This window comes from Gracilinanus agilis, chromosome 2 (assembly GCF_016433145.1).
Source record: "Gracilinanus agilis isolate LMUSP501 chromosome 2, AgileGrace, whole genome shotgun sequence".
Taxonomy (NCBI): Eukaryota; Metazoa; Chordata; class Mammalia; order Didelphimorphia; family Didelphidae; genus Gracilinanus; species Gracilinanus agilis.
The window spans coordinates 683,789,310-683,816,310 of record NC_058131.1 but is presented as its reverse complement, the minus strand read 5'-3'; the positions used below and the strand labels follow the sequence as shown (position 1 = coordinate 683,816,310).

Sequence of the window (27,001 nt, the reverse complement as noted above, 5' to 3'; positions counted from 1 at the left end):
GGCCAAATGCTCATGTACTGAAAACTTAGTTTTTTTAAACAGAAACATTAGGGGGTTATTATTTGCATTTTAGCAAATTTTTTCATCTTAAAAAAAGAATTCACTGAAGGACTCCTTTTAAGTCTTGTAGTACCTTTGTATACCTGAAATGGTTAAAGTTATGAAAATATGGTTTGTTTTATATCTGTTTATATATGTGTCATTTTATATATATGAGAACGAGGATACTAAGTCCTAGAGAGGTGACTTTTTCAAGGTCACAGATTTAAATGACAGAACTAAGATTTGAATCCAGGTTCTTAGCACTCTATCCATAGTACCATACTGCCTTCAAATCATGAGGCCAAGAGGAAAATGCAGTCTTTAAATACCTGCAAGCCCAGTTCCTTATTCCCTGTTCACAATGGGTCAGTATTATGAGGGGTAGACAAAAAGCCAATTATCATCTTGGGCTGTAATAAAGGGAGGTGTAGAGTCCTAAACTGGAGGCAGGGGAGACTCTGGGGGCCAGTGTGATAGTCCCTGGGCTTTCCTTGGTAGAGCCATCATATCAGGGGTACAGTAGATACACTGGGGGCTGCATTTTAAGCAGAACTTAGACAAGCTGGGGCTTGTTCTGAAGAGAGACCAGGACAGTGAGGGGAGCAGAACCATTCCATGTGAAGGTCAATTGAATGAACTGGGGACATGTAGCTTAAAGGAAAGATGAGGGAAGGAGGGAGGAGTAGCTGTTTTCAAGTGTTTGAAAGGCTGTTTATATGGGAAAGGGACTCAAACTTGTTCTGCTTGACCCCAGAGGTCAGTGTCAGAAGCAGTGGCTAGCAGTCTCAGGGAATAAGATTTTGGCCAAGTTAAAGGGAAAAGTTCCTTAATAGTTTAAGTAAAAATAGAACAAGATCAAATCCGGCCTCAGACACTTCCCAGCTGTGTGACCCTGGGCAAGTCACTTGACCCCCATTGCCTACCCTTACCAGTCTTCCACCTATAAGTCAATACACAGAAGTTAAGGGTTTAAAATTAAAAAAAAAAAAATAGAACAAGAACTCTCAGTTTCCTCATCCATGGAAGTCTTTAAGCAGAGATTAGATGACCCACTATTGGAGGTGGCGCTTGAGCAGGGATTACTCTTTGGGATGATTGAAATAGTCCAGAGATCCAATGAGCTGACAGCAAGCAGAGGAACTAAGTAAGCAGTCCTATCTAGGACAATGCATTTGCTTTAGTTGGGGCAGCTTTGAGTCAGTCATATTCCCTGGTAACAGAAGCAGCTCATTTCCTGTACACTCTCTATTCATAATTTAGTAATTTGCATAGACCACTGGTATCATAAGGTAAAGCCCCATTTGTTCAATACCTTGGTTTGGGAAGGATTTATTGAGTTTTGGGAAGCCCACAAGTCCCTTTATGTTGATTTGACTTTCTGACTTCTTTTCCTGATAGTGATATCCTAGGTTTTAAGAGTTTCTGGTTTTTTTGAAGGGCACTATTTTAGTTTTCTGCTTGTCTTTCTCTCATCTCTCTTCTTCCAAATTATGATTTTCCATGACAGGCCCTCTTTTATTCTTCAGCCTGTTGTCTTCAGAGAAGTTTTCACTTCTCTCTCTAAAAAGTTTGCTTGGATACTTGATCTGGACCTGACTTCTGCCCTGTCACTCCCTACCTTCTGTTGTGTTCATTGCTGTACATGGTAGATGTTATATTCTTTTTTTTAAATCTCTTACCTTCTGTCTTAGAATCAGCACTGTGTATTGGTTTCTAGACAGAAGGGCAGTAAGGACTAGGCAATGGGGGTTAAGTGGCTCTATCCACTAAGCCACCTAGCTGGCCCTTAAAAAAAGTCTTTATATTCTTAGGACAGCACATTGTACATTTTATGTGATTCACAGATATGTTGGATTGAATGGATTTTTTTTTCTTATACAACTGTTGAGTATTATATTAGCAGTTAGTATTTATATAGGATATACTATATGTGAGGTACTGTGCTGAGCTCTAAAAGTATTGTTATTTGATCCTCACAAAACCTCCGGAATGCAGGTGTTGTTATCTTCATTTTATAGATGAGGAAATTGAGCCAGGCAGAGGTTAAGTGTCTCATCTAGATATTCTTTTCATTTAAGATTGTCAATATTATTGGCATATAATTTGGCAAAATAGCTTATCTTATATGTTCTATGGCTCATAGCATCTTGCACACAGTAGACAACTGATAAACAATAATTATTATCTTCTCATTTATACAGATAGCACATATATTAAACATGACTTCTGCAAAGATAATTTCCTTCCTGTTGTTTCCTGAGGAGAGTCTTCATTCACTACAATCTCGGATTGAGCATGAAACTGGAATAAATACAGCCTCTCAAGAACTGCTTTTAGAGATGGGAATTTCCCTGGACCCCCGGAAGCCTGCTTCTCAGTGTGTTCTAGATGGAGTAGTAAGAGACTTCTGATATCCCTAGAAAGTGTGTGAGCCTGATTGTGTCCAGGATTTGCATTACTCACTCTAATTCCTCTTAGCTTTGTCTTCTTAGCTCTCTGAGTAGCTCAGTAACATGAGCTCTAATGTTTTGTATTTCTCTATTTCCTTCTTTATTTAGATCCACATTTTCCCCTTTCCTCAACTTTGTTTTCTTCTTTTCTCCCCCTTGTTCCATAAAACTTTGAAGCTGAGTAGGCACGAGTTTTTAGGTAACATTGAAAGTAAAGTCCAAGTTGAATTAGGATTTTTTGATTACCTTTCTCCATGATTTTTAATCACTGTAATGGCATATGTTTGTAATTATATTTTTCAAATTATTGATTCCTTCATGTATTTTGTGCCACATCTATGTGGAAGATGTGAATATACTAAGCAGTTGAAGCTAAAACTTTGCATTTATCTAGGCATTAGTGCATTCAGGGTATTCCTGAGAGATTCTGGGATGTCTAGACTCTTTAAATAGGCACTAATGGTTTGTTTCTCTTCCAGCGAGGCTGTGATAGCTACATGGTTTATTTGTTTGATAAAAGCAAGATTGTCTATGAGGGGCCATTTGCTTCCAGAAATTTATCAGAATGTGTAAATTATATTGGTAAGTAATGTGTCATTTGTTACTGATCTGAGACCTAAAACAGTTTATGGGTAGAATGGTCCTTTGGTGTTAACTCTTTAACCCCCTTTAAGGAAAGGGTTTATATCTCTTAGGAACTGGAAGAGGATGTGTATTTTCTTTTTTCTTTTCCTTTTTCTTTTCCTTTTCCTTTTTCTTCCTCTTCCTCTTTTTTTTTTTTAAAAGATAATGGGATACTGTATTTTATTTGTATTTCCTTGGTTTTCCTAGGCAGCTAGGTGTTGCAGCATAAAGAACATTAGATTTGGAGTTAGGAAGTTATAAGTTCAAATCCAGCCCCAGAAACTTACTAGCTGTGTTACCTAGGACAAATCACTTAGCCTTTTTGTCATTCAGTCAGTAAACACTTATTAAGCATCTGTTATGTGCCAGACAATGTGCTATGAGCTAAGGATACATATAGAAAAAAAAGTTCCTTCCCTGTCCTCAGGGAGCTTATAGGTTAATGGAGGAAGACAATGTGCAGAAGTAAGTTGAAAGGGTGATGGGGTGGAAAGGGAGTGTGAGGGAAAAGGTACCTTCATGTGGACATACTCATGTGGACTTGATTGGCTCTAGTGCTAAAGAGTATAGCTGGTGAGAAATGAAGAGATGGCTGACCCAGGAGTCTTCTTTAAATGGAGGCTTTGGGAGAAGTGCTTTGCTCTGCCCTCTAAGGCAGGGGGGACTGATACAGTGTGAGTACCAAGGCTGATACAGCCTTACAGGATGATGATTTTCCTGTGGGTGAGGTTTCCTGGAACCTCAAAAGAGTTTAACTGATGGTATGTTTCAGTTTTCTCTTCTGTAAAATGGGGATAATAATAACACCCAACCACCCAGGGTTGTTTGAGCATAAAATGTGATAACATTTGTAAACCTTAAAATGTGCTATAAATTCTAGTTGTTATTGCTACTGCTGTTGTAAGGTTTAGGAGGTGAGAGAATTTAACTAAATGATAGGAAATAATAGGAATAAATCACCATGCACGTCATGCCATTAAGAATCCTCTGGATTTGACTGAGAGTGAGGCTGGGAATGAAAGAATGGATCTGTGAGGCTCTGAGATTACAGAGAACCTTGGTCAATAAACCCAAATCGGGAATAATTCTAAAGATACTGCTCTCTTGTGTAAGTGAGGGGACTAGCTAACTTAAGCTTCTGGGAACTGGGTTGGCCCAGGCTAGGCCTTTCGAAAGTTTATATTTCATTCAGTCTGGAACTGAATAGATTTCTTTTATACTTTGACGCTTCAGTGGAACTGTGCAGTGTCATCAGTGTGGATATTCTTCCACTTCTGCAGGTAATTACCTTTCCATGATTTCTTAACTTGTTTGAGTCTTGTCTACACCTCCTCATGAATTTTCCTTTGGTACTAGTGTCTTACTCAAGCTCTCTGTCTGTTATTTCTTGCTCTTGACCTCAGCCGGGCCCTTTTCTTTTTCTGACATACATTTCCCAGTTGATATGCTTTATAGTACTATTTGTGTTCACATGGCCATTGGTTGTATGCTGCAACTTGCTTATACACCCTCCCCCCCCCCCCTCCCCTGCATCTCTCTATTGCCCTTTTGGTCACCTTAGATTTTGATTCTTCTTAGATTGTGCTGTTTTGTGCTTCAGAGCTATCACTGGAACAATATTGATGTAAAAAAGATGGGCATTGTGCCTGGAAGTTCCACAATTGTGCAAATACAGTCAAGCCTCCTCTCTTTCCATTCACTTCTGGATTCAGTGCTGTCTAGCTTTAGGACCTGTCTAAGAGGAATAGACTGATGGGCTGACCAGTGGGTTACTCATCCAATGAATATCTTTCTCTACGACCGTGAGGTTTCCTGTGTGGATTATTAGGTTTAATCCTGCATGGAACCATGTGCAAAAGCCTTGTGGTATTCTATGACTTGAGTCTCCTCAGGACATTGTTAGAGAGCACTTCTTTTATGCTTGATTTGGTTTTTAATAGCCAGCTGATTGTTGAACAGTTATCTGTTATCCCTCAAGGAGTCGTGTTTGATTATTATAGTGGGTGCTTAAATAATATTTGTTGGTGCCTGGAGTTCTTATTAAGAAGACTTGGAATTTTAGTTGATATGATCTCAGTATGAATAAACTGTGATAATATTGCCCCCAAAGCTAATGTGATGTTAGTCTTTATTTGTTTACATCATTTCATATCTCAGGTGATCAGCAAGTATTTATCTAACTTTGGTAATGTGTCTGGTGCTACATTAGGCTTCGGGTTGACCAAGGATGAAATTGCATTCTTACCTTCTTACATTCTAACACGTGCCATCCCTTCCTGGAGCGGTACCCCTCATGATGTCTAAGAGGAAAAAAGCAAGACAAACACATCATCCTTTTCCAACATCATATGCTGTGATCTACATCACGGCTCCCCACCTCTGCAAAGGAAGGATCGAGATGCGTTCTTTTATCTTTTAACCTTAGCTTTCTACAGAAAGAGGATGGCCAGGATGGGAACTTCCATGACATAGGATGACTGGTTTGAGGATACTATGGGTGTGTAGCCTAGGCAACCCTTATTGACTTATGTGGAACAGAACTGCTATCTTTAAACATTTGCAGGATTGTCATGGAGTTTAAAAAGAGGTGTTTAGTCTGTGTGATCCTGAAATTAAGATCAGTGGGCAGCAGGGAATTGCTTGTCAACTCCAGGAGGTAGAGAGGGAAGATGGGAGGGAGACAGCATGAATCATGTAACTTTGGAAAACTCAAGTGTAAATTTGTTATTGGAATTGAATAAAGATAAAATAAAGAAAAAGATTAGTGGGTAGAAGGTAAAGTGAGGCCATTTTCAGTTCAGAACAAGGTAGCATTTTAAAGCTGTTCAAAATGGAGTAGATCAGGTAGGGTGATGAGAACAGTTGACATTTACATAGCTAACACTTACATACATTTAGGATTTGAAAGCATTTAATAGACTTTATCTTATTTGATCCTCATAGCAGCAATTTGGGTTGCTTTATGATCTCCATTTTACAGATGAGGAAATGGAGGCTGAGACAGGTTAAGCGACTTGCTTATATACACACATCTAGTAAGTGTCTGAGACAGACTTGAACCCAACTTTATCACCACTATTCCAGACTGCCTCTCTAAGTTCCTTGTTACTGAAACAGGCTAGGTGAATGTCTCCAGGCAAGTAAACTACAGGAGGGATTCCTTCATGGAGTGGGAGGTTGAACTGGATTCTGTAAGGTTCTTTCTGTTGCTAAGATTCTTTGAGGAATCACTTTGGCAAATCACTTTGGGAAAATTAGTAAAGATCATTGTCCGTCACTCAGAGATGATTTTAAATAAGGAAATAGTTGATAGGGAAGATATAAAAGATATATGGGGTGATGGTGGGATGGTGGTGGGGAGGCAGTTAGACGGTTAGCTCCATTTAGCATCAGACTGAGTGACAGCCAGAATTGTTCTAGACCTTCTGACTTGTGTGACCATAGCAAAAATACCTGACCAAATATCATATGATGAAACATTTAGAATAAGAAGGAAAATTCTAATCTCTGCTTTACCTGCCTGATGGAATTGCTGAGAGAAAGACTCTGAGAACACTTAAAAGTACAAATCTCTATAAAATTGTGAGAACTTAGTAAAGGAGGCTGTGTAGGAGAATTTAGTCCAAATAGTTCATAAGAGGCCAAAAGTTTCCCTGGAAACTAATCCTTCATAGGTGAAACTGGCTCAGAGTTTAACCTATGCATTCTGAGCCATGATTTTTGAAAGCTTTGGAATTCTTTTAAGGACTTAGAGGCAAAGATTTCTTTAAAAATACTGTTATATGGGGCAGCTGGGTAGCCCAGTGGATTGAGAGTCAGGCCTAGAGACGGGAGGTCCTAGATTCAAATCCGGCCTCAGACACTTCCCAACTGTGACCCTGGGCAAGTCACTTGACCCCCATTGCCCACCCTTACCACTCTTCCACCTAGGAGCCAATACACAGAAGTTAAGGGTTTAAAAAAAATACTGTTACTATCTACTTCCAGATAGAGAGGAGATGGTGCAGGTGCAGACTAAAGCATGTTTTTGAGAGGGACATAGCTATTGCAGGAATGTGTTTTGCTTGACCATACATATTTGTAATGGTTTTTTTTTTTTTTTTTTTGCTTTCTCAAAGGGGAGAAGGGTGGAAGGAAATGAATTTGGAACTGAAAATTGAAATTTTAAAATGTGAAATAAAATGCTATCAGTTTTGGTTCTTCTCAGACATTCATTTGACTCTCAACCTTTTGATTTGGATAATTCAACTGCCATATTAAAGGATGAATTTCCCAATTTTAAACCTTTTTCTATACAGGCAGACGTTAGCTCTGCAAGACTCAAATATTTGCCCTTTCTTTTAGAATGAATATAGCATGTAATGGGTAAGGTCTCCCACCCTTACTCCTCACTCCCATCCTCTCAGGAGGCATCTTTATTTGGGTTTCTTCCATAGGACTTTGCATATCATGGTAGGTAATGCTTGATTAATTCTGGAACAGGCCAAGCTTGAGAGTCAAAACTGGAAAATCAGAAAGATTTGCTCTTTCTTAACAATGATTTATTTGATAGCACTTGGTTTTTGGATTATTTTAGGATCAAACATCCTTTTCTTTCCTGCCTTGCCATGTTTCAATGCCCCATAGCAGTGGCCTTGCCTGACAGCATTTGCAGGATTCTGTCCCTATGGTCTCTGAGCCTTGGTGTTGAGGGGGGAGGAAGAGGAGATTCATGGTCTTTTCCCTGAAATTAAGATTGATTCTTATAGTTTTGATTTAGTGGCCTTTTTACTGATAGTACTGATAGCTTTCCTCTACATTAGTTTATAACAAGTCTTTTTTTCCTCCTCACACAGTAAAGGACAGCAAAATCCAGTTGCCAGTTATGCAGCTACGTAGAGTGTGGGCTGAAGCTGTGCATTATGTGTCTGGGCTCAAGGAAGACTACAGCAGACTCTTCCAGGGACAGAGAGCAGCAATGTGAGTAGGCCTCATGGGGTACCCCAGGTGTGGGGGATACTTCAGGTGTAAGTAACCACTGCCATCTGGTAGTGAGATACCAGATGCCAACAAGAGCTCTAGGCTGTGCTGCTGGCCCCCAGAACCAGGGGCAGTGGAATCCAAGTTGTAAGGCCTTCAAAGAGATAGCAAAGTGCTAGAGTAACAAGTTTTAGTTGAAACACAGTAGTTGTAGCACCCTTAACAAGTCACATAACTTTCCTGATATTTTAGCACAAACACCCAGAATTCCCAGCTTTAAGTTGGAGATGCTAATATTTGTCTAATGCTGTGAGGAAAGTACTTTGTAAACCCTAAAACACTGTATAAATAGGAGTCCTCTGAAACCTACCAAATAAAACATTTTGAGTAGGTGATTGGTGGTAGTGTTAGAAGGTCTTTATTTTGAGAGATAACACTGAATGGAAACCTGCATCCTGACCAAGTTTGGCCCTAACTCCAAATATTGAAGTATAGGGGTAGGGTTGATGGCTTTTTGTTTGTTTGTTTGTTTGTTTTTTTTTTTTTTTTTTTACATTGGCCCTTGGCTCCTCCTACTAAAATGAGACAATATCTCTGCATTGATTTAGGTTGAGTCTTCTTCGCTATAATGCTAACTTAACAAAAATGAAGAACACCATGATCTCAGCATCTCAGCAACTGAAAGCAAAATTGCAGTTTTTTCATCAGAGCATTCAGCTTGATTTGGATAGATACAGCGACCAGATGACTTATGGGATATGTAAGTTATTCCATATATTCTAGGCAGAGTGAGAATGGGAAGCACTCCGAAATTGGAATGTCCTGTTTAACTGGAGTTATTGTTATTGCTGTTGTTTATTATTGAGAGAATATAATAAAAGGGGGACATATCCTGGACTCTATGTGCATAGGTAGTTGCTTCCCTTATTAATTTCTGTTTCTTTTCACTGTGAGATGCATTTATTTATTTGCTTTGAACTTCAGGAGTTTTTTTTTTACTTTTTGGGATCTTTTCATTCTTGCCTACTAATTGCCATTTGATGCTTTCCATGAAGAACTCAAATTCTTTGATTTGTATGATTTTTGCTTAGTGCGCCAGTGACCTAAAAATCTATGTACTTGAAACTCCATTCTTAGTAGACATAAAGTTTGTCTCCAGGTGTCTGCAGTGGTTCTGCTCTTCTGTAACACCAACACCTTTTGGGTTAGGTTTCTTATCTCACAGCTGGCAACGGATGTTATGGCTTTGCTATTTGTGGCCTTCCAGAGCCAGCATCTTTTATATTGGATTGCTCTGGATTTATTAACCTTCAGATCTCGTGTGAAACTTCAGAATGATAAAAGTTTGAATAAGCTGGACAAGGTTGCCGGCATTCCTGCCATGATTCCTTCTCTGTAAATAACACGTGGCACTGGCTTCATACCAGTGAGTATCTACTCTGTGTAATGTATTCTCTTCACACTGAGTCCACCCAGTTAGGAGATAGGGTTATTCTAGATAAGTGTAAAACATAATTACCTAACATATTAAAGTGTTTGTGGTCACGATAAAAGCCCTGGCCAGTTTTTGTTCATGACTATTTCTAAGATAATCCTGACTTTTGTTTTAGCCTCAGAAAAAATGTTGAAAGCCTGGAAAGAAATGGAAGAAAAGGCCATCCAATGTGCACAGGTAAGCTCTTCTTTGAGACTATTCTGCTTTCTTCCCTAGGAATCCTATTTGTGAGTAAAAGAGTATTGACTTAATGTATCCATACCTGTGGTTGCCCAGAAGTATTTTCTAATGTTCTGGGCTGCCTTTAAAATGGGTGCTTTGGTCATATCGGTCTAGACTACTGCTTTAGATGACAACAGTGACCATTATTGCACCTATCCTCTCCCTAGAACCATGTATGTTGTTCTTCCTGCCATTCCCCTGTCTTGCCTTAATCCTGATTGAATTGAGGGCAGGTGTGATGGAATGAATATCCTGTGATGGATTCCTTGAGTACATGCCCAGTTCATGCCACCTGTTCAGGCAAAATGAGGGTAAGAGGCAGGAAAGACTCATAAAGCTGTAAGGAGAGATGCCTTGATGGTTTCTGCAGATCCTCCTCTTTTTTGAGGTTTGATATTGCTACCCTTTTGGATCTCGCCACAGAAGAATGTTGGTACTGTAACAGATTATTTTCATCATGGGCAAGTAGAAGGCAAAGAAGTAATTGGGAAAGCAACTTCTTATGTGGAAGATTAGATTGGGTGTCAGTAAAAAGGCCTTTTTATATTATAAACAAACATTTCTCATTTCCCAACATTAAAGCAGCAAGACCTCTGTTTCTTTTTAGTCTTCTTCTCTTTTCTTAATTCTACTGTGCTATGTGGCTACTACTGAGATGTCTGTAAGTGATACCCCCATTTTGTCTGAATTAGGCTGGTGATATTGGATACTTGGATGAGCAAATCATGTCCCTGCATACGGAAATTGTGGAGCTGCAGAGGAGTCCCTCTGCAAGGCGTCAGGAAGATGTCATGGAGTCTCTGTAAGGAATCTTGCCCTCCTGGGTCTTTGGGGATAGGGCAGGTGATTGATAGAGACAAAATTATCAAGTACTTAGGTAGTTTTCTGTCTACTTGGCTTTCCCTTGAGAAGTGGCAGTATTGTTGGGAAGTCATTTCTACTAGACATTTTGATTTTTAGATATTCTCAAAAATCGTTTTTTTGTAACCTGAGATAGATTTTCTCCTGCTTAAGTGGAGAATGTTGGACTTTTCACAGTCAGAACATTTGTCCAACACTTCTTGGCTGTGTGGCTTCTTTGTACCTCAGTTTTCTTAGCTATAAAATGGAGATCATCATATTTTGGATGTCTTAACTTCAGAGAGTTGTTGTAAGGTTGTCATATATTCAGAAAACTGAAAGTGCTATAGACATGTGAGTTTCTTCTTTAATCAGAGGTTGTTCTTTTTTCTGACCTAAGTGAAATTTTCTAAGTGTCTTTGAATTTTCCTGTTACCTCCACATCTGAGGTACTCTAGAGTAAACTTTAAGTTTGCTTATTATCCGTCTGCTGGGAAGGATGCTTGCTTTTGCCCTTATGAAGAAATGCAAAGGAGTTATAATTTGTCATTTGGAAGTAATATACAGTAGAATATTAAGCATACCACACCTTGACTCTTTTAGTTCCATATTTTCTGAAGTTAACACTGAGAAATGCCCTGTAATTGGCTAGTGAAGTTTTGTGCCTTTTTAAAAATATGGAAAATGATTAAAACCAGCCAACATTGCTTCCAGTTGTAGATTATTGGAAGTATTTAATGATACTTATCACAGCATAAGTAAACAACTTGATTTTTCTTTTGTAGGGAACAGAAAGCCATTGATCTCTATAAGCAGTTGAAGCCCAGGTCTCCAGGTAAGACCTTGTTACAACACAGGAAAGAATTTCCCAAAGCTATTGGTCATTGTTATCTACTGTCTCTGGAGGACTGAATTGAAATCTGAGCTATCATACATGTCTTTTCAGTAATGCCTGGGGTTTACATAAAGTTTATAGAAAAGAGAAATTGTCTCAAACTTCCCTTTTTAGGGAACCCAAGAGAGTTAGGTAAGGAAGACAAACAGGAAATGTGAAGTGATGGTTTTAGAAGAAAGATAGGAGCAAAATGAGAAAAAAAGCACTAACATTTGTCAATTGTCATGGGAAGTTGGCAGAAAACTAATGTCTTTAGAGAGTGAAGGTCCACATTTCAAAGTAGGACAGGGAAGTCTGTATTGAAAACTACTTATTTGTATAACTGCATCTGCCATTGGTTTACTTGTTTGTCCAGTCAGACCACATTGACTACAAACAAGATAGACAGCATATGGCAGGTTATGATGGCAAAGAACAAATTATTGTACATAAACTCTAAATTGGTTTTTGTTGTAGGAAGGTTTTGTAATGATTAATATGGGGTTAAAAATCACATTCTCATCAGTTGAAGCAACTAAAGGCCAATCCTTCATAGGTAGATAACAAAGGGAAAATCAGTAAGGAGAAAGAAGGAGGTGTTATATGTCTCCACTCCCCTGCTTCTTTCCTCTGAGCCCCTGAAAGTTGATGAATTATGTTCCTTTGTTTTGTAGCATGAGGATTTAGAAGGGGCTTGGGAGTAATGACATACTAGCCTGATGCCACTGTCTGATTTTGATGATTCTTCAGCTGCCCCTGTCCTTAGGGTTTGAGACCTTAATGGTTTGTGACCTTGGGGCCATGACCCTGCCTTCTCCTTCATACCCCTTCTCAGTAAGAAGTCAGAAGCAGCATGATCTCCTCAGGCCACTTGTTTTAAATTCAGCAGGCTGTTTACTGTGGTGAGAAATCATGGGATACAGATGACCCATGCAGGTTGGTAAATTCTGGGTGCCCACCTTTGTCCAGCTTAGAGAAAACACTCTGTGCAATGACCTTCATCCCACACAAGTTCTTCTGGGCCTCTCCTTCCTCATTGCTTCCACTCAGGACAAATCAGTTTGCACTGCAAGGTGCCCACCCAGGCTGGGCCAGTTAGTCTGGAGAAGCTCCTCTTTCTGGTTTGATTAGTTCCCTCTGCCCCACACAACTTAGTTTGGTATGATTCTCTTTCAAGCAGCGCTCATCTGTTGCTTCTCCAATTTCTTCCACTGTTCATTCACTTTTCTCCTAGTCTCGTAGACAGTTCAGATTTTAACCTGTTCCTGGAAATCATTTCATGAGCATATTTATTTATGTAAAACATGATCTATGAAATTTCCAGAAGCAATGACTATAACAGGTAGAATTTGGGCATAAAGTAATTGGGCTGTTTGAGGTACAGTAGTACAAGAGGAGTGGAACATGACATGCTATTTGAAGACAAAACAGGGAGCAGTGGAAACCTTAGGGGAGCTCTAGGGCCTCTATTTGTTTGCCAGATTGAGGGAGATTCTGCCACTTACAAAATCCCAGCATATCTAGATATGACATTCTGATCATTCAAGGTGGAGTTGTGACCTTTAGAGCTTTTGGAGTAGTGATAGCCCTGAGGAATTGCCATTCTGCCTTTCCTGAGCTCTTGAACCAGCAGTTTCCTTCTTTTCAATTGCTTTTCATGCACTCTGCCTTACTCAGCAAACAGTAAGTGCCTACTATATGCTAGGCATTGGGGACACTAAGAAAGTAATAACACACTTCTACACTGTCATCTCCACTGCTCTTTCCTGTGTACTTACCTGCATAGAGCTTATATGTCCCTGTGAACCACCTCTCACCTCAAGCTTAATTTAGTAAGCATCTTGAAGGCAGAAACTATTAGTGTTTTTGGCTTTGTATCTCTAACAACTACAATGCTGCCTGTTATAATAGAGAGCCAGTAAATTCATATTATGATAGAGGGGAGATAGAGAGAGAGAGACTATGAGGTGAGTCTCTCTTCCAGCACTCCCCTGGGGCTGAATATACACTGGGAGACTTTGAGGGGATGTCACCCCGAAACTGGGTGACCTGGATGGTCGTCCCACCCCACAGGAATTGGGGGTGAGGCTTCCCTATAAGATGAGGTATGTGATACCCCAATCTGATTTTCAATGAGGGCAGGGTTCACACAAACCTCCCCCAAGGTCAGTCAACTTCACAGCGGGTGGTCTGGCTTCACGATGGAGGCAGCCAGACCAAGTGGTGGTTCCCTTCTTCCTTGTTGTCTCTCAAGCACTCTGGAATGCTATCTGACTAATGAACAGCTTTTATTGTTCACAATTCAGGGATCGGGAAAAGGGGTGAAGGGCAGAGGAATTTTGGGATGCCCTCTTCTATTTCTATGGGGTCTCTCACTCAGGAGGAGCCTCTGGGGTTCCCACCCCCAAGCTTCTTCCCCCTCCCCTTCTCCTTCTGTTTCTATTTCTAGTTTTCTGTTTCAATCCTTTTTCTATAATTGTAAGTTTTGACTGAAAGGGGGTCTCTCAGCAAGGTTGGGTAATGGATGAAGGAGACTAAGAGATTGCTCCTAAAATGGAGTCCAAAAACTTATCTCACTCAGTGGTTGAAGTCTTGATGGGTGAAATGTGATGAATGGCTTTGATCAGGGAATCAGAGTTTCAATTTCCACTTAGAAGATCCTCAGGACTGAAGCCAAGCTGGGATGTCCTCCTCCTCTCTCCTCCCAGTCCTCTGCTGGAAGCTCTCTCTTCTCTTTCTTTCTCTGAGGACTTCTCAGCATTTTCTCTAGTCTCAACTGTCAGTAACTGTCACCAACTACCTTTGGCTCCTTTTGTCCCATCCCCCTTGCACAAATCCCATCCTTACAGTATCCCAGTTTTGTGTCCCACTTAATTCATGCATCACTATTTCCTATTCCTATCTTATGTTCCCCTTCCCTCCAAAATAATAAATCCTTATCTTGTCTTATCATTATACTAATTATCTATCTATTTCTATTATAAGATGAGGTTTGGAGGGGTTGGTAGGGGGGGTGAGGGTTGCAATTTATATAACAATATTTACAGGGTGCAAAACAATTTTGTAACACGAAGTGTTTTCCATTGAACACAAGGTCTAAGTTTACAGCGTACAATTTTCTTATCCTTAAACTCTTTTACGCTATTATTTAACCCATCTATGATTTTAACAGAATTTTAACTGGTTTCTACTTTTAATGTATGTCTATCAAGTAATGCAATTCAACTATTTTATTATTCTTAGCTGTTATCAAATTATGTTTAAACTACCTATGTTTTAAATGCAATGTTAATTTTTATATTGAGAATCTATGTTAGTATGTTAGTATTCTTAGTTATCTATCCAACAGCACTTACATATTTTTGCCTTTGGCTTCTTTTGTCCCATCCCCCTTGCACAAATCCCATCCTTACATGCCTTGCACACAAAAAGCATTTAATGCTTACTGAATTTACTTTAATTTCTCTGTCATGTCAGAGTAAGGGAATTCAGCCTTTCAGGTCTAGAGCCAAGAAAAGTTCCGGCCTTCTGACCCATGGACCTTCATATCTGTTTGGGCCACCCAGGAGTTGTAGATTTCTAAATCTAGTCAACCAATCCCTATTGAAGGGGAAACTAGGTGGCACAGTAGATAGAACTTTGGGCCTGGAGTCAGGAAACTTCCTGAGTTCATATCTGGCCTCAGACACCGACTAGCTGTGTGGCCTGGGACAAGTCACTTAACTCTGTTTGCCTCAGTTTTCTCATCTATAAAATGAGCTGGAGAAGGGAATGGCAAACCACTCTAATACCTTTGCCAAGAAAACACGGAACAGCATCACAAAGGATTAGGTACCCACTGGAAAATTATCAACCACAAAATCTCAATTGAAGCAGCCTAGTATAGTGAAAATGATCTTTGACTTGGGAGTTGAGAAACTTGGGTTTTAGTTCCAAATCTGACACTGATTTACTTTTACAATGGTTATTAACAGAGCCATTTTACTTGTATTTTTTATGACCTGATCTGAAGTTCATTCATTTACCAAACTGGATTTTAAATTTAAATGGCAATGCTTTCAAGGTATGGGGGAGGTGAAGTGACTGTACCTGCTGTGTCTGATTTCTTACAGATCATTCCTACAGTGACAGCTCTGAAATGGTGAAGATAATTGTGCTGACTGTGCAGAACCAGGATCGTGTGCTCAAGGAGTTGTTTGGGCACCTTAGGTAGAATGAAATTCCCTTTTACTCCCTGTAGTAATCCCAAGTCAGGCCCTTCCAAAGCGCGGTACCCATGGTGAGCAGACAGGCTGAGCAATACCCCTGGTAACATGGTGCTGGGTTTGTATTTGCTTGTATTCTTCAGGGATTAGTGCTTCCTTCTGATACTGACCATGGCTCTTTTCTCTAGTAAGTTGTTGGGCTGTAAGCAGAAGATCATCGACCTTCTCCCCAAGATTGAAGTGGCCCTCAATAGCATCAAGGAAGCTGACAACATGGTCATGTTGATGCAGGGAAAGAGGCAGAGGGAAATTTGGCATCTGTTAAAGATTGCTTGTGTAAGTTGTGCTGTATAGTGTTATATGGCCGTTAGGGTTGCTATTCCCTGCAGAAAGGTGATGTTAAGAGGATGACGATCTAGGCCTTTTTTCAGGTCTGGGAATGCTGCTCTTTGATCCTTGGCTGACAGCCGTTGGGAGTCATCCCCTTTTATCACCTTTCCCCTGCCATCCTGTTTCTTATCCCCAGGGCCACTGTACTTTATGAACTTGAATTGGCTATATCTGGGGGATGTGGAGAAAGCTCTCAAGTCCCAGCAAGAGATTAATCTTCTCCTTTTGATATTGAGACTTGTTCCATTAGATGCTCTCTGGGTGGGTTTCCCCCCTCCAGCCAGAAGAATAATCTGAAGAGCCCATAGTACTGCCAAGACTTTAGATCCAGTGAGTTAGTGGGCCAAAGACAGCTGAAGAAATGTTGATGCACGAAGGCTTCTCTTAACACATATAGGCTGCATACATAATAGATTTTAGAAGTTACAATGAGTATATATACAATGAGTATAATGAGTATGAGTTGATTATTTGACATTTTTTTCCCCTCTTTTCAGACTCAGAGTTCAGCTAGATCCCTTGTTGGAACCAGTCTAGAAGGTGCAGCCACTTCTCCACCTCCTGCGGGCCTGCCCTCAGCTTTGACAGCTCCCATGCCTCGTTCTCTGTCATGTGTACTAAGTGCTCAGGACGGGTGGGTTTCCATTTTTAATGCACATAGTTATTAGAAGGAAAAATGCAAATATGTTGGCTCTTCTCTACCTGAAGTCAAGAGTTCTGCTCACTTTTTGTTTATCGTATCCTCTTTTTTGCTGAATCTTCCACTTCCTGCCCCAAGCCACGTTTAGAATGGAAGTTTTTCTGTTGTCCCGGTTTGTCACTCCAGAGTCACCCAGGAATTTCCTCTTTTAGCACGAGCCAGATTCAAGTAGCTGTACCATGTTCTGACATTTCTTTTCTCATAATATTTCTAAAATACTGTCCTGGTGCCATTAAATCAACTTTGCAAATAAGAACAAAAATGCAGTCCCCAACCCTGCCATGGACTCCCGAGACACTCTTTCTCTTATTGCTCTTTGCTGAAAGCCAAATGAACATTGGTCTGTCCTGCCCAAAAGGATCTGGGTCTCATACAGCTGTAACTGTGCAGCTGCTTAAATTATTTTTCAGGTCTCTTCTGAAAAATTCAGTGACACCAACATTTACTAGGGGCCCAGCCTATTTAATTAGGTAGAAGGGTGGAGCCATATCACATATAGCTAGAGAGCCAGATGTTCTGCATCTTAGTCTCAGGAGAGTCATATTACAAGAAAGAAAACTGATATATTTTTTAAGCCCATACCTTATGTCTTGGAATCAATACTGTTTATTGGTTTCAAGGCAGAAAAGTGGTAAGAGTGAGGCAATTGGGCTCAAGTGACTTACCCAGAGTCATGGAATTAAGAAGTGTCTGAGACCAGATTTGAAACCAGGACTTCCTATCTCCAGGCTTGGCTCTCAATAACTGAGTCCACTAGCAACCCTCTGATACCCTGATGGAACTTTTTTTTTTTTTTAAACTCTTAACTTCTGTGTATTGACTCCTAGGTGGAAGAGTGGTAAGGGTAGGCAATGGGGGTCAAGTGACTTGCCCAGGGTCACACAGCTTGGAAGTGTCTGAGGCTGGATTTGAACCCAGGACCTCCTGTCTCTAGGCCTGACTCTCAATCCACTGAGCTACCCAGCTGCCCCTGGGACAGAAAACTTTTTGGTGCTTAAAGGATGAATAGCTCCTTCTGCCTTCATTAGAGAGGCTATAGGAACTAGCTGGCCTGTGGGAGGGTCTATCCAGCTTAGATTTTACAGTTCTGAGTACTTGCCACTTGATAATAAATTCTAATAGATGTAAATTTCCCAAGCCTATTGGAATTTCTTAGTCATTTATTCCTAGACAGAATCTTTGTTCACTCAGTCCATAATATACTAGTCATGGTGATGAATTATAGATCCCTTGACCACCAATCTAACCAAAGTGGAAAAAGTCCATCCCAAAAAGGTGCTGATTTTTTGTTCTTTTGACAACACTAACTACTAGGCCATGTGTAAGGGTAACAGTCAAAATGATTGATGGGACTTCTTACCCCTGATGTCATAATGGAGCTTTTGAAATCCAGAGTAATGGTCCTAATTTCACTTGTTTTTCAAATTAGAACTGTAAGCAGACCACTAAGTAGTCTTTCTTTCCCCTAAAACATAAGCATCTCTTCATAACATATATCTGTCTCCATGCCTGAGTTAGCACTTTTCTCCAGAGCCATTGGGGTCCTTTAGAGAGGGTCACTCACCTTCAGCCCCCACCCCCAGCTTCACTGCAGCCCTTTCTGCATGCTTAGGTCTGGCAGGGGTGAGGATCATAGGGCAAGAAGCAAGCTTCCTTAAATGCCTTCTTGAGCGAGCCACTGGACAATTTTATGGCAATTTAGGGTCATTTTTGTGTTTGGTGTACTTTGGAATCTGGTTCTGTTTGCTTGGTAATTTATATGCCACAAGTAATGGGATGTACTACAGCTTCCCAGAATGGTTGCAGAATGAAGTATTTTAGGCAGTGAAATTTTAGAATAGCCATGTTCAAGCAGGCTTTAGTTAGAATCGACATTATAGGTATAGACAGAATCCTAATTAATTAACTTGCCCCATTTAGTTATCCTTCTAAAAGATGAACTGTGACCAGACCAGAGCCAGGTTGAATTTATTGGGGAAGGCTTCATGGAGAGTACTAAGTAGCCTTGGGAGTTCTTATGGGGTAGATGCTGTTGTGTTCTCTGTTAGTTAGGCCTGATTACTAGGGTGGATGCCAGGTGGAGTACCTTGAGACATATATGATCAGTGGAAAATGGGCAGCTTGGTGGACTGGAGAATAAATTCAAATTCTGTGTCAGATGCTTAATGACTATGTGGACCCTGGATAAGAAACCTGATCTCTCTAAGCCTCCTTTTCCTTATCTATAAATTGGGAGAATTGGAGGAGATGATCTCTAAGATCCCTCTAAGCCCTGAAGCTTTCATCTGTGATCTTTGAACTGAAGGGGATCTAAGTAGCAGTGGGAGATGGTGGAAGAACCAGAGTCCACCTGTGGCTCATAGTCTGTATGGAAAAGTATGGTCAGGTAATCTCATTCTTCTGATTTATTGAAAGAAACTAACTAGTTCTTTACACAGTAAGAATTTCCCCCCCATTGCAGTCAGTTGGCCAGGACATTTCACTTATTTCAGATACCAGTTTAATCATTTTCTCCTTCCAAGTCCAGTAAGGTAGGGAGGGATCACTTTTCTCTCAAGTGTCTCAAACCAGAGAAGAGGGACATTTTTCCTTTTCGATCCTTTGGCCAGTGAGCACAGGCAGGAATTTTGTTTATATAGTAGAACCTTGTTTTATGCAAACTCAATCCAGGAGAATTCAGATATACACGATTGGCAATCAAAAAATAATAAAGGCAGGAAAATACATAAAATAGGATTATAAAATTACACCATTTTCCCAAACTATGTAAAGTCTTGCAGTAGTCTGCCCAGTCATGCACAGTCTCACTGTGAGAAGCAGTAGTGTTAGTCATTACATTGTTTCACACCAAACATTACCTCCGGCATCCCGTCTTTGTTCTCGATTTGTAATAAGTAGAGTCTACGTCAGAGCCCTGATTCTTTTTGTTTCATTAGTGCTAGTTAGTCATTGATAATGGCCTCAAAGTATAAGAGTAGTGATGTAGGTAGGCTTTGATAAGTCTTAAGAAAAGTCAGCAAGTACCAAAGTATGTCCCTGTAAGAAAAACTTATTGAATAAAGGGTTCACCATTATGTACAATTCTCAACTAACACAAAGGGGCTTGGAATATAGTGATTGTATAAAACGTGATCCTACTGTATGTCTTTTTACTGATTTGCCAGCCTCTTTGTAAAGTTATGGAAAAATGAAAGGCACTTGGTTGGCATGCATCTGGTCTGCAGTTTGAATCAAAAGACAGTAAAATAGATGAAAACATCATGTCCTTTAGCCCAAGTTTAAATTATTTTCTGTTTCATTCTGCAGAGAAACTTTTACACAGATAGTAGAGGAAAATCTAAATTATCTTGGCTGTTTGAGCACTGTAATTCGTGAGGCAACAGAGGAACAGGGTAAGAATCTGATGGTAAGTTTTCCTGCTTTCTCTTCCTTGCCCTACCTGGGCTAGACCTGTGGGGCATTAAAACACCCATTCTATTGGAGAGAGCAGAGGAAGGAGCTTTACATAGCCAACTCCTCGGCTCCCCATAGCCTGGCAAAGGAGAATCCTGGGTATTCTTTATATAAATGCTTTTGGTGGAATTACTTCAATCATCATCTACTTGCATGGGCCTGGTTTTTCTCTATTCATCTTGGCCTTTCGGTTGGTTGGATTCTATCTCCTAACACAGCCGTTAACATTTATGTTTAAAAGGAATGCTGCTGACTCGTAAAACAATTATTGCATGTATGCTGAGCTACCTTGTTACATTTGTTGTTCATAGATGTTAACAAATTATTCAGGAGTATTCAGATATTGAATTAGTGTGAAAAAATCAGGGATGATAAAACTTGGAAAGCTCAGTGGAAAACCTAACTGCCTAAGCTTTGCTATACTTGAACCTCCAGTTAATTTCCCCACTAAATGCTTTCTGTTTTAGCTATTTGCATTTCTTCTTTTCATTTTCAAATTGCTGGAGATGATTATCAAATTCTTTTGAAAGCTGTTGTAGTGCAAAGAAAAAGCCATTCCTGACCTCCTCGTATTTTTTTTCCTTTTTTCATGTCTGACTTTAGAGTCTTGATTGGAGTTGGCTGAAGTAGTGATGGCCTCTGACTGCCCCAAACCCATGAAGATATTGCTCGTTCTCATGTCTCCCACAGATGCGCCAGGATCTGCTCCAAGGTTATGCATGCAGGGACTGGATTTTCATTCATTTTGACATGTGCTAATTGAGCTGAAGGTTATTGGCTTTTTATAAAATGTGTACTGTATATTTACCAAGTATAGCCACTTGGGAGCACTGTGAGCCATCCCTTTGATGCTTCAAAGCTCGGTCATTCTATTTCCCCCCTACTTATAAAACTGCCCCTTCCTTTAGGCATTTTTACTTCAGAGAAGTAAAGGTCAGGAGGAGCCTTGTGGAAGCAGAGACCAATACAAGGGAGGTTTTGGGGCAAGAATTTCCAGTGACATTCAGAAACTGGTTTTCCTTCTGAAAACAGAATCTTTGGTCCCCTCAGTGCCAGTTGTAGGAATTTGAGTGGAGTCAATGCATTCTATGGTCGTGAAGCCACAACTCTTTTTTCATGTTGGCTTTTTACTATTTTAATGTTTCTCAACTTCAGAATATTTTCCAGGCCAGGAATTGAAGCAATTTATGTTGGCAAAGAGATAGAGATCTATTGTTCAGATGTCTGCTGGCACCAAAGACACTGCCACAGGAGTGAGAATAAACACGTGCAGAAACCAAACCACACAAGCTTCTTTGGAGTGAGTTGGACAAGAGTTTGTTCCCATTCCTCTAACAATACCTTTGGTCCCTGTGAGAGTTGGTAAACTTTCCAAAAAGCACAACTGATGGTGTAAATCTGTTGTATACACTGACATGTATATGTGTTTAAAATGTACATTAATAATGGCATATTCTGCTGTAATTTATGTGGAAATCAGATCAGCCTTTTAGGTTCTACAAGTGGCGTTGGCTTAACATCAATGTCTTCAGGAGTCTTAATAGGTTTTATTGTATAAATTACATACAGTATTTCAAAAATTTGGACAGTGGTTGTACAAAGAGGATAAATGTTTTTGTATTACATGTGAACTAAATGGTGTTTTGTGTATTAAATGATTTTTAGTCTCAGTAGTCAAGTTCTTGTGTTGGAGTAAGAAATTGCCCTTTCAGTTCTTGCTTGCCAACGCCAGCAAACTAAATTCTGCTAGAGAATGTGAGAGCTCTTTGGCCTCTTCTGTCTCGCTGAGAAGAGAGCGGATGTCAGCTGTTGGTGAGCCAAAGAAGTGACACTTCTTCGTGCCCAGTTCGGAACCTCCCAGTGCCTTTGACGCCACTTTGGAGGCTGTTGGCACATGCTCTGAGCACTGCAGGGGCTGACATGGAGCCACCAAAAGGGAACACTGAGGAAACTAAGACAAATACAGGGGGAGCAGGGGCAGATCCACACAAATCCCAGGCACACTGTATTGGCACAAGGAGGTGTTCTGTTCTGTGGGCTCTTTGAGGAGAGGCAGGATGGCCAGCGGGTACAAGGAGGCCAAACAGAGATCTCCCAAAGGGAAGATAATGCAGAGTGGAGAAATGATCCTGCAAATAGCCACTGAAGGGATAGGAAAGAAAATGAAGGCCCAGTGAGGGATGAAGGGAGAAGCAGTGAGGCCAAAGTGGATGAACCAGGGGGCAGCCTAGACCCAGGTGGGCATGTTGAAGATGGAGTGAAGACACAGGCAGACATATTGGGAGGATATATTTGGGTCCATTTGAGGACAGGCAACATGGGCACTTAGGGAGGGACCTGTGACAATTTGGCTATACAGATGACGGTGTGGCAGCTTTGAGAGAGCTGGCGAATGTGAGGAGGGAACCCTGAGGACGGTGCAGATCGAGGACGGTGAGAACAAAGAATATGGGTACAGACACCAGGGGCACAAAGGGGGACCCTGAGAACGTAGTGAGACAGCTCAGCCTAATGGAGGCAGAAGACTTGGGGCTACCGTGAGGGCACACTGAGGGAACGGCTAATGCCCATCCCCTCGACCACGACCATCCTGGGTGTAGAGGGGTGGGCCAACGGCAGACACTGGCAGGTAGAGACCCTGGAAAGGCTCTGTGGGTGCCTCGGTAGCTGCGCTAGGGTTAGGGGTGGAGCCCAGAGGGGTAGATGGAGGACCACCGGTGGGGGAGGCCCAGAAAATGGGAGTGACCTTATGGAGGTGAGAATGAAGACGGGTGGGGATGCCGGCATCGAGGACTTGTAGGATCCCCGAGGCTGCCGTGTGAAGGTTGTTAGAGGTAAAGCAGTGAGCAGCACACTGAGGACAAAGGCCATTGGAACAAAGACCAATGTATGCCCACAGATGCTGAAAAAAAGTGAATAGGTAGAAGATGGAAAAATCCGCAGGCACACCGAGGGCAGCGTGGAACCAAGGTGGGTATGCTGAGGACAGCTAGGACACGGGGCACATTGAGGGCACCCCCCACCCAAAGGCATGAGCACTGACCCAGGGCACGTGTAGACCCAGGATGTCCTAAAGGGGCAGGCCAACACTGGGACTAAAGTGGGCCCTGAGGGTGGAGACCAGGAGGGAAAGGCAGCAATACATATAGGGTAAAAATGTAAAAAACCAGGGAATAGGTGGCTGTACTGTGTTATATATAAATAGGGCACATAAACTTCCTCTCCTCCAAAGGATCAGAAACTATGTCATGGGATCCTCAGGCAATCTGGGGAAGCCTATGGACTCCTTATCAGAATATTATTTTTAAGTACATAAAATACATAGGATTATAATGGAAACCAATTACAGCAAAGATAGTGGATAAGTATAGCTAAGTACCGCAGGATAAAGTGCTGAGCTTGGACTTAGGAAGATTTGTTTGTTCAGGCACTTACTATCATCCAGTAAGTCATTTAATCATATTTGCCTCAGTTTCCTCATCTGTAAAATGAACTGGAGAAGGAAATGGCAAACCACCTCAAAAGGGGTCATGAAGGATTGGACAGGATTGAAATGAGTGAACAATAGTTACCAGAATATTAAAAAGAAAAAGTTCACAAGGCCCCAGATTAAAAAGCTTTTCCTTGTGAATCCCTATCTGCTGGCTTCCCTCTGTTAAGGACACCACTATCCTTCCAGTCACCTGGGTTTGCAGTGTTGGAATTACTCTTTTTTTTTAAACCCTTACTTTTTGTCTTAGTTTTAATTAGCATTAATTCATAAGGCAGAAGAGCATCAAAGGCTAGGCTAGGGATTAGGTGAATTGCTCAGGGTCATACTGCTAGGAAGGGCCTGGGGGAAGATTTGAACTCAGATCCTCTGGGCCTAGAGGCCCTTATCTTCTATTTTGGAATCAATATTATGTATTGGTTTTCCTGGCAAAGATATTGGAGTAGTTTGCCATTTCCTTCTCCTAGAAGGAGATTTTACGGATGAGGAAAAATGAGGCAAGTATGGTTAAATGACTTGCCCTGGATTATAGAACAGAATATAAGGCAGAAGAATGGTAAGGACTAGGTAATGGGGGTTATGTCACTTGCTCAGGGTCATCCAGCTAGGAAGTGTCTGAGGCCGGATTTGAACCCAGGACCTCCCATTTCTAGGCCTGGCTCTCTGCCCACTGAGATGCCTTCTGGAGTCGATCTTAACACTTTTATTCTTCCCCTCCCCAGTAGAAGCATCTAGACAAGCTTTGTCCCTTTCTTGAATCATAGCCACCTGGTTTAGGCTTTCTTTACCTCTTGACTAGGTCAGCTTAGTGTGTTCTGGCCTCTCACCATTCCAGTCTGCCCTCTGCAGAGTTAGACTTGACATCTCCAAAGCCCCCGGGGGGGCCCAAGTTCTCTATCACCTCTAGAACGGCAGTTAAAGCTTCCTAATCTGGCTCCAATCTGTAACTTTCCAGGGTTATTTCACAGGTTCTGAGGCGTATGAGGTGTTCAGGGAAGACTAGTACCTTTGGTGTGAGGGCTTGCCGAACCTTCCTCAGGACCACTTTCTTCCTTTGGTGTCCACTTGCCACTGGTGACTCCAAGAAGCTGAAGCTTGTGCTGCGCCACATCCCAGGAAATCGTCTTCGTAGGCAGGCTAAACCAGGTGGAAAGTAACCCACAGGCTTCCAACCCTTCAGTCTACCCCATGAGTGCCAAGACCTCCCTGGGGGGAGTGGAATGCTTGGAGCTTGCTGGGGCACTGAGGAAGCCAAGGTCATCCAGGGCATCCAGAGCCACCATCATCGGTCGTCTTGACTTTTGTCTTGCCATTGGGCTTGAATGACTGGAAGAGGGAGTGAGACCGATGACTGGGCAACTAAACCTCGCTTAAATCTGCTCGATGCATGTCTCCAAAGACATCACTCAGTGATGCCATTTTGGTCCTCTTCAAGTAGGAAAGCCAATAACCAGCTCCGCATTCCAGCCAGACTGACTGTATGTGACATTCCTTCTCTCTTCGTGTTGTTACCCTTAGCCAGAAAGTTCTACAAGCCTCCTTCTGCCTCTTGGGATCCCCATCTCCTTTCAAGTCTTAACTCAGGTGGCATAGCCATGGGCCTTCTTTCCCTCTTGCCTCCCACCTCCCCCAGGCATTCTTATGATCTCCCTTCCTACACAAAATGACTTCTGTAAGTGTGCATCCTCCCGTGCAGTAGAACTTGGTCTCCTTCAGGCTAGGAACTCTTCTGTGTGTGTCTCTTGGTACCCCTAACATCTAGAACAGTGCCTTGTAGAGTAGTAAGAGCTTAATTGAACATGGGGCATTTTGGGGTACAGGCAGGTACACTGAAAATACAATCAGGATATTTGCACACAACAGAGTTGGGTGTAGGTTTTGAGATCACTGTGTCTGCTAAAAAAGGTGCAGAGAACACAGGCATCCTATGGCCCCAGTGAGGACTTAGGTACCTGGAGAACACAGTGGAGGAGGATGCTTTGAAGACAAGAAAATGATGCCAAAGAGGGGCAGCAAGGTAGCTTCAGTGGGTAGAGGGGACTTAGAACTAGAGACTGGAGGTCTCAAGTTCAAATCTGACCTTAGACACTTCTTAGCTGTGTGACCCTGGGCAAGTCACTTAACCCCAATCACCTTGCACTCTCCACACTTCTGCCTTGGAACCAATATTTAGAATTGGTTCATAGATGGAAGGTAACAGTTTTTTTCTTTTTTAATTATGCCAAAGACATAGACATTTAGGCTAGGGCAATATACCATGGGCACCCATGGTATATTGCGATCAAAAATGGAAAAATGAGGTAAATTAAGACCATCAATAATTGGCACAATAAAGGAAAATGAAAAATATAATTAATTTCTCTGAACACATGAGATTAAGATGAGCAGTAAGGGAACTCAGGCTAGAACTGTATGCTTAGGACTTGGCAGGAACACTGATTGGGTAATTGGAGAATTCAGTGAAGACAAGAAAGTTTGTGGAAGATATAAATAGGTATGAACTGAGGCCAGTGGACATCCTGTTTTGAACATGAAAATGCAGTGAGAAGAGAGAAGATGGGGAACATTGAACAAACAATGAAGAGATAGTCATGTCTGTGGAGGATACAGTACAAATACAAAATGGCAGCAATGCTAAGGACCCAGTGAAGAACATGGGAACATACAATGAGCACATAGACAAAACAGTCAGGTACCCTGATGAGATAGGGACAGGTACATATGGATTTAGGGAAGATCTCAGGCAGACACGTGTTTCTGTTGAAGTTTTAGTGAAGACATTGAAGCCCTCAAGATGGGTTTTTCATCATTGCTATTCATAGAAAACAAGGGATTCAGAAGAGAAGATCAGCTTTGAGAAGTTAAATAGTTTGTTAAGACTATGATTTCTGAGAATGGGATTGATTTTCTGAACCATGGCTTAAAATATCAGAATTAAGAATTCTGCCTAGAGAAGGAATACACCCAATGAAGATTGATAAGAAAGCATTTGCCTAGAATCTTGCAAATCTAATCAGAAAGGTTTTTAATGTTAATGGAAGGAGGAAATTACTTAAGTACATATGTGTATGTTTATATATATACATATATATGCACAGACATATATTGTTGTTTGTCCTTCATTTTTGAAGAGGCTTGTTGACATCACTAGGTGAGATCTTTACTCTTGGGTGAATCTGATTTAAATGAGGCAGACTTGCACAGTCATCAGTCTCACTCTTTCTTCCAGAGCCATTGAAGTCCAGTGGTAAGACAAA

The 27,001-nt window shown here is 41.2% G+C and overlaps 1 protein-coding gene across 1 annotated transcript in view; it reads left to right on the top strand.

Moving 5' to 3' along the window:
- CHUK (component of inhibitor of nuclear factor kappa B kinase complex) overlaps nucleotides 1-21,924 on the top strand; it is a 35,865-nt gene extending 13,941 nt beyond the window's left edge. The window contains exons 10-21 of the mRNA XM_044662875.1: nucleotides 2,244-2,438; nucleotides 2,972-3,074; nucleotides 7,952-8,075; nucleotides 8,684-8,835; nucleotides 9,686-9,747; nucleotides 10,485-10,594; nucleotides 11,418-11,467; nucleotides 15,619-15,715; nucleotides 15,900-16,047; nucleotides 16,599-16,735; nucleotides 20,108-20,207; nucleotides 20,858-21,924. Of these exons, the coding sequence (XP_044518810.1) occupies nucleotides 2,244-2,438; nucleotides 2,972-3,074; nucleotides 7,952-8,075; nucleotides 8,684-8,835; nucleotides 9,686-9,747; nucleotides 10,485-10,594; nucleotides 11,418-11,467; nucleotides 15,619-15,715; nucleotides 15,900-16,047; nucleotides 16,599-16,735; nucleotides 20,108-20,207; nucleotides 20,858-20,884 (1,305 nt within the window). The 3' untranslated portion in view covers nucleotides 20,885-21,924. The remainder of the gene's footprint in view (nucleotides 1-2,243; nucleotides 2,439-2,971; nucleotides 3,075-7,951; nucleotides 8,076-8,683; nucleotides 8,836-9,685; nucleotides 9,748-10,484; nucleotides 10,595-11,417; nucleotides 11,468-15,618; nucleotides 15,716-15,899; nucleotides 16,048-16,598; nucleotides 16,736-20,107; nucleotides 20,208-20,857) is intronic.
- The last annotated feature ends 5,077 nt before the right edge of the window (nucleotides 21,925-27,001 follow it).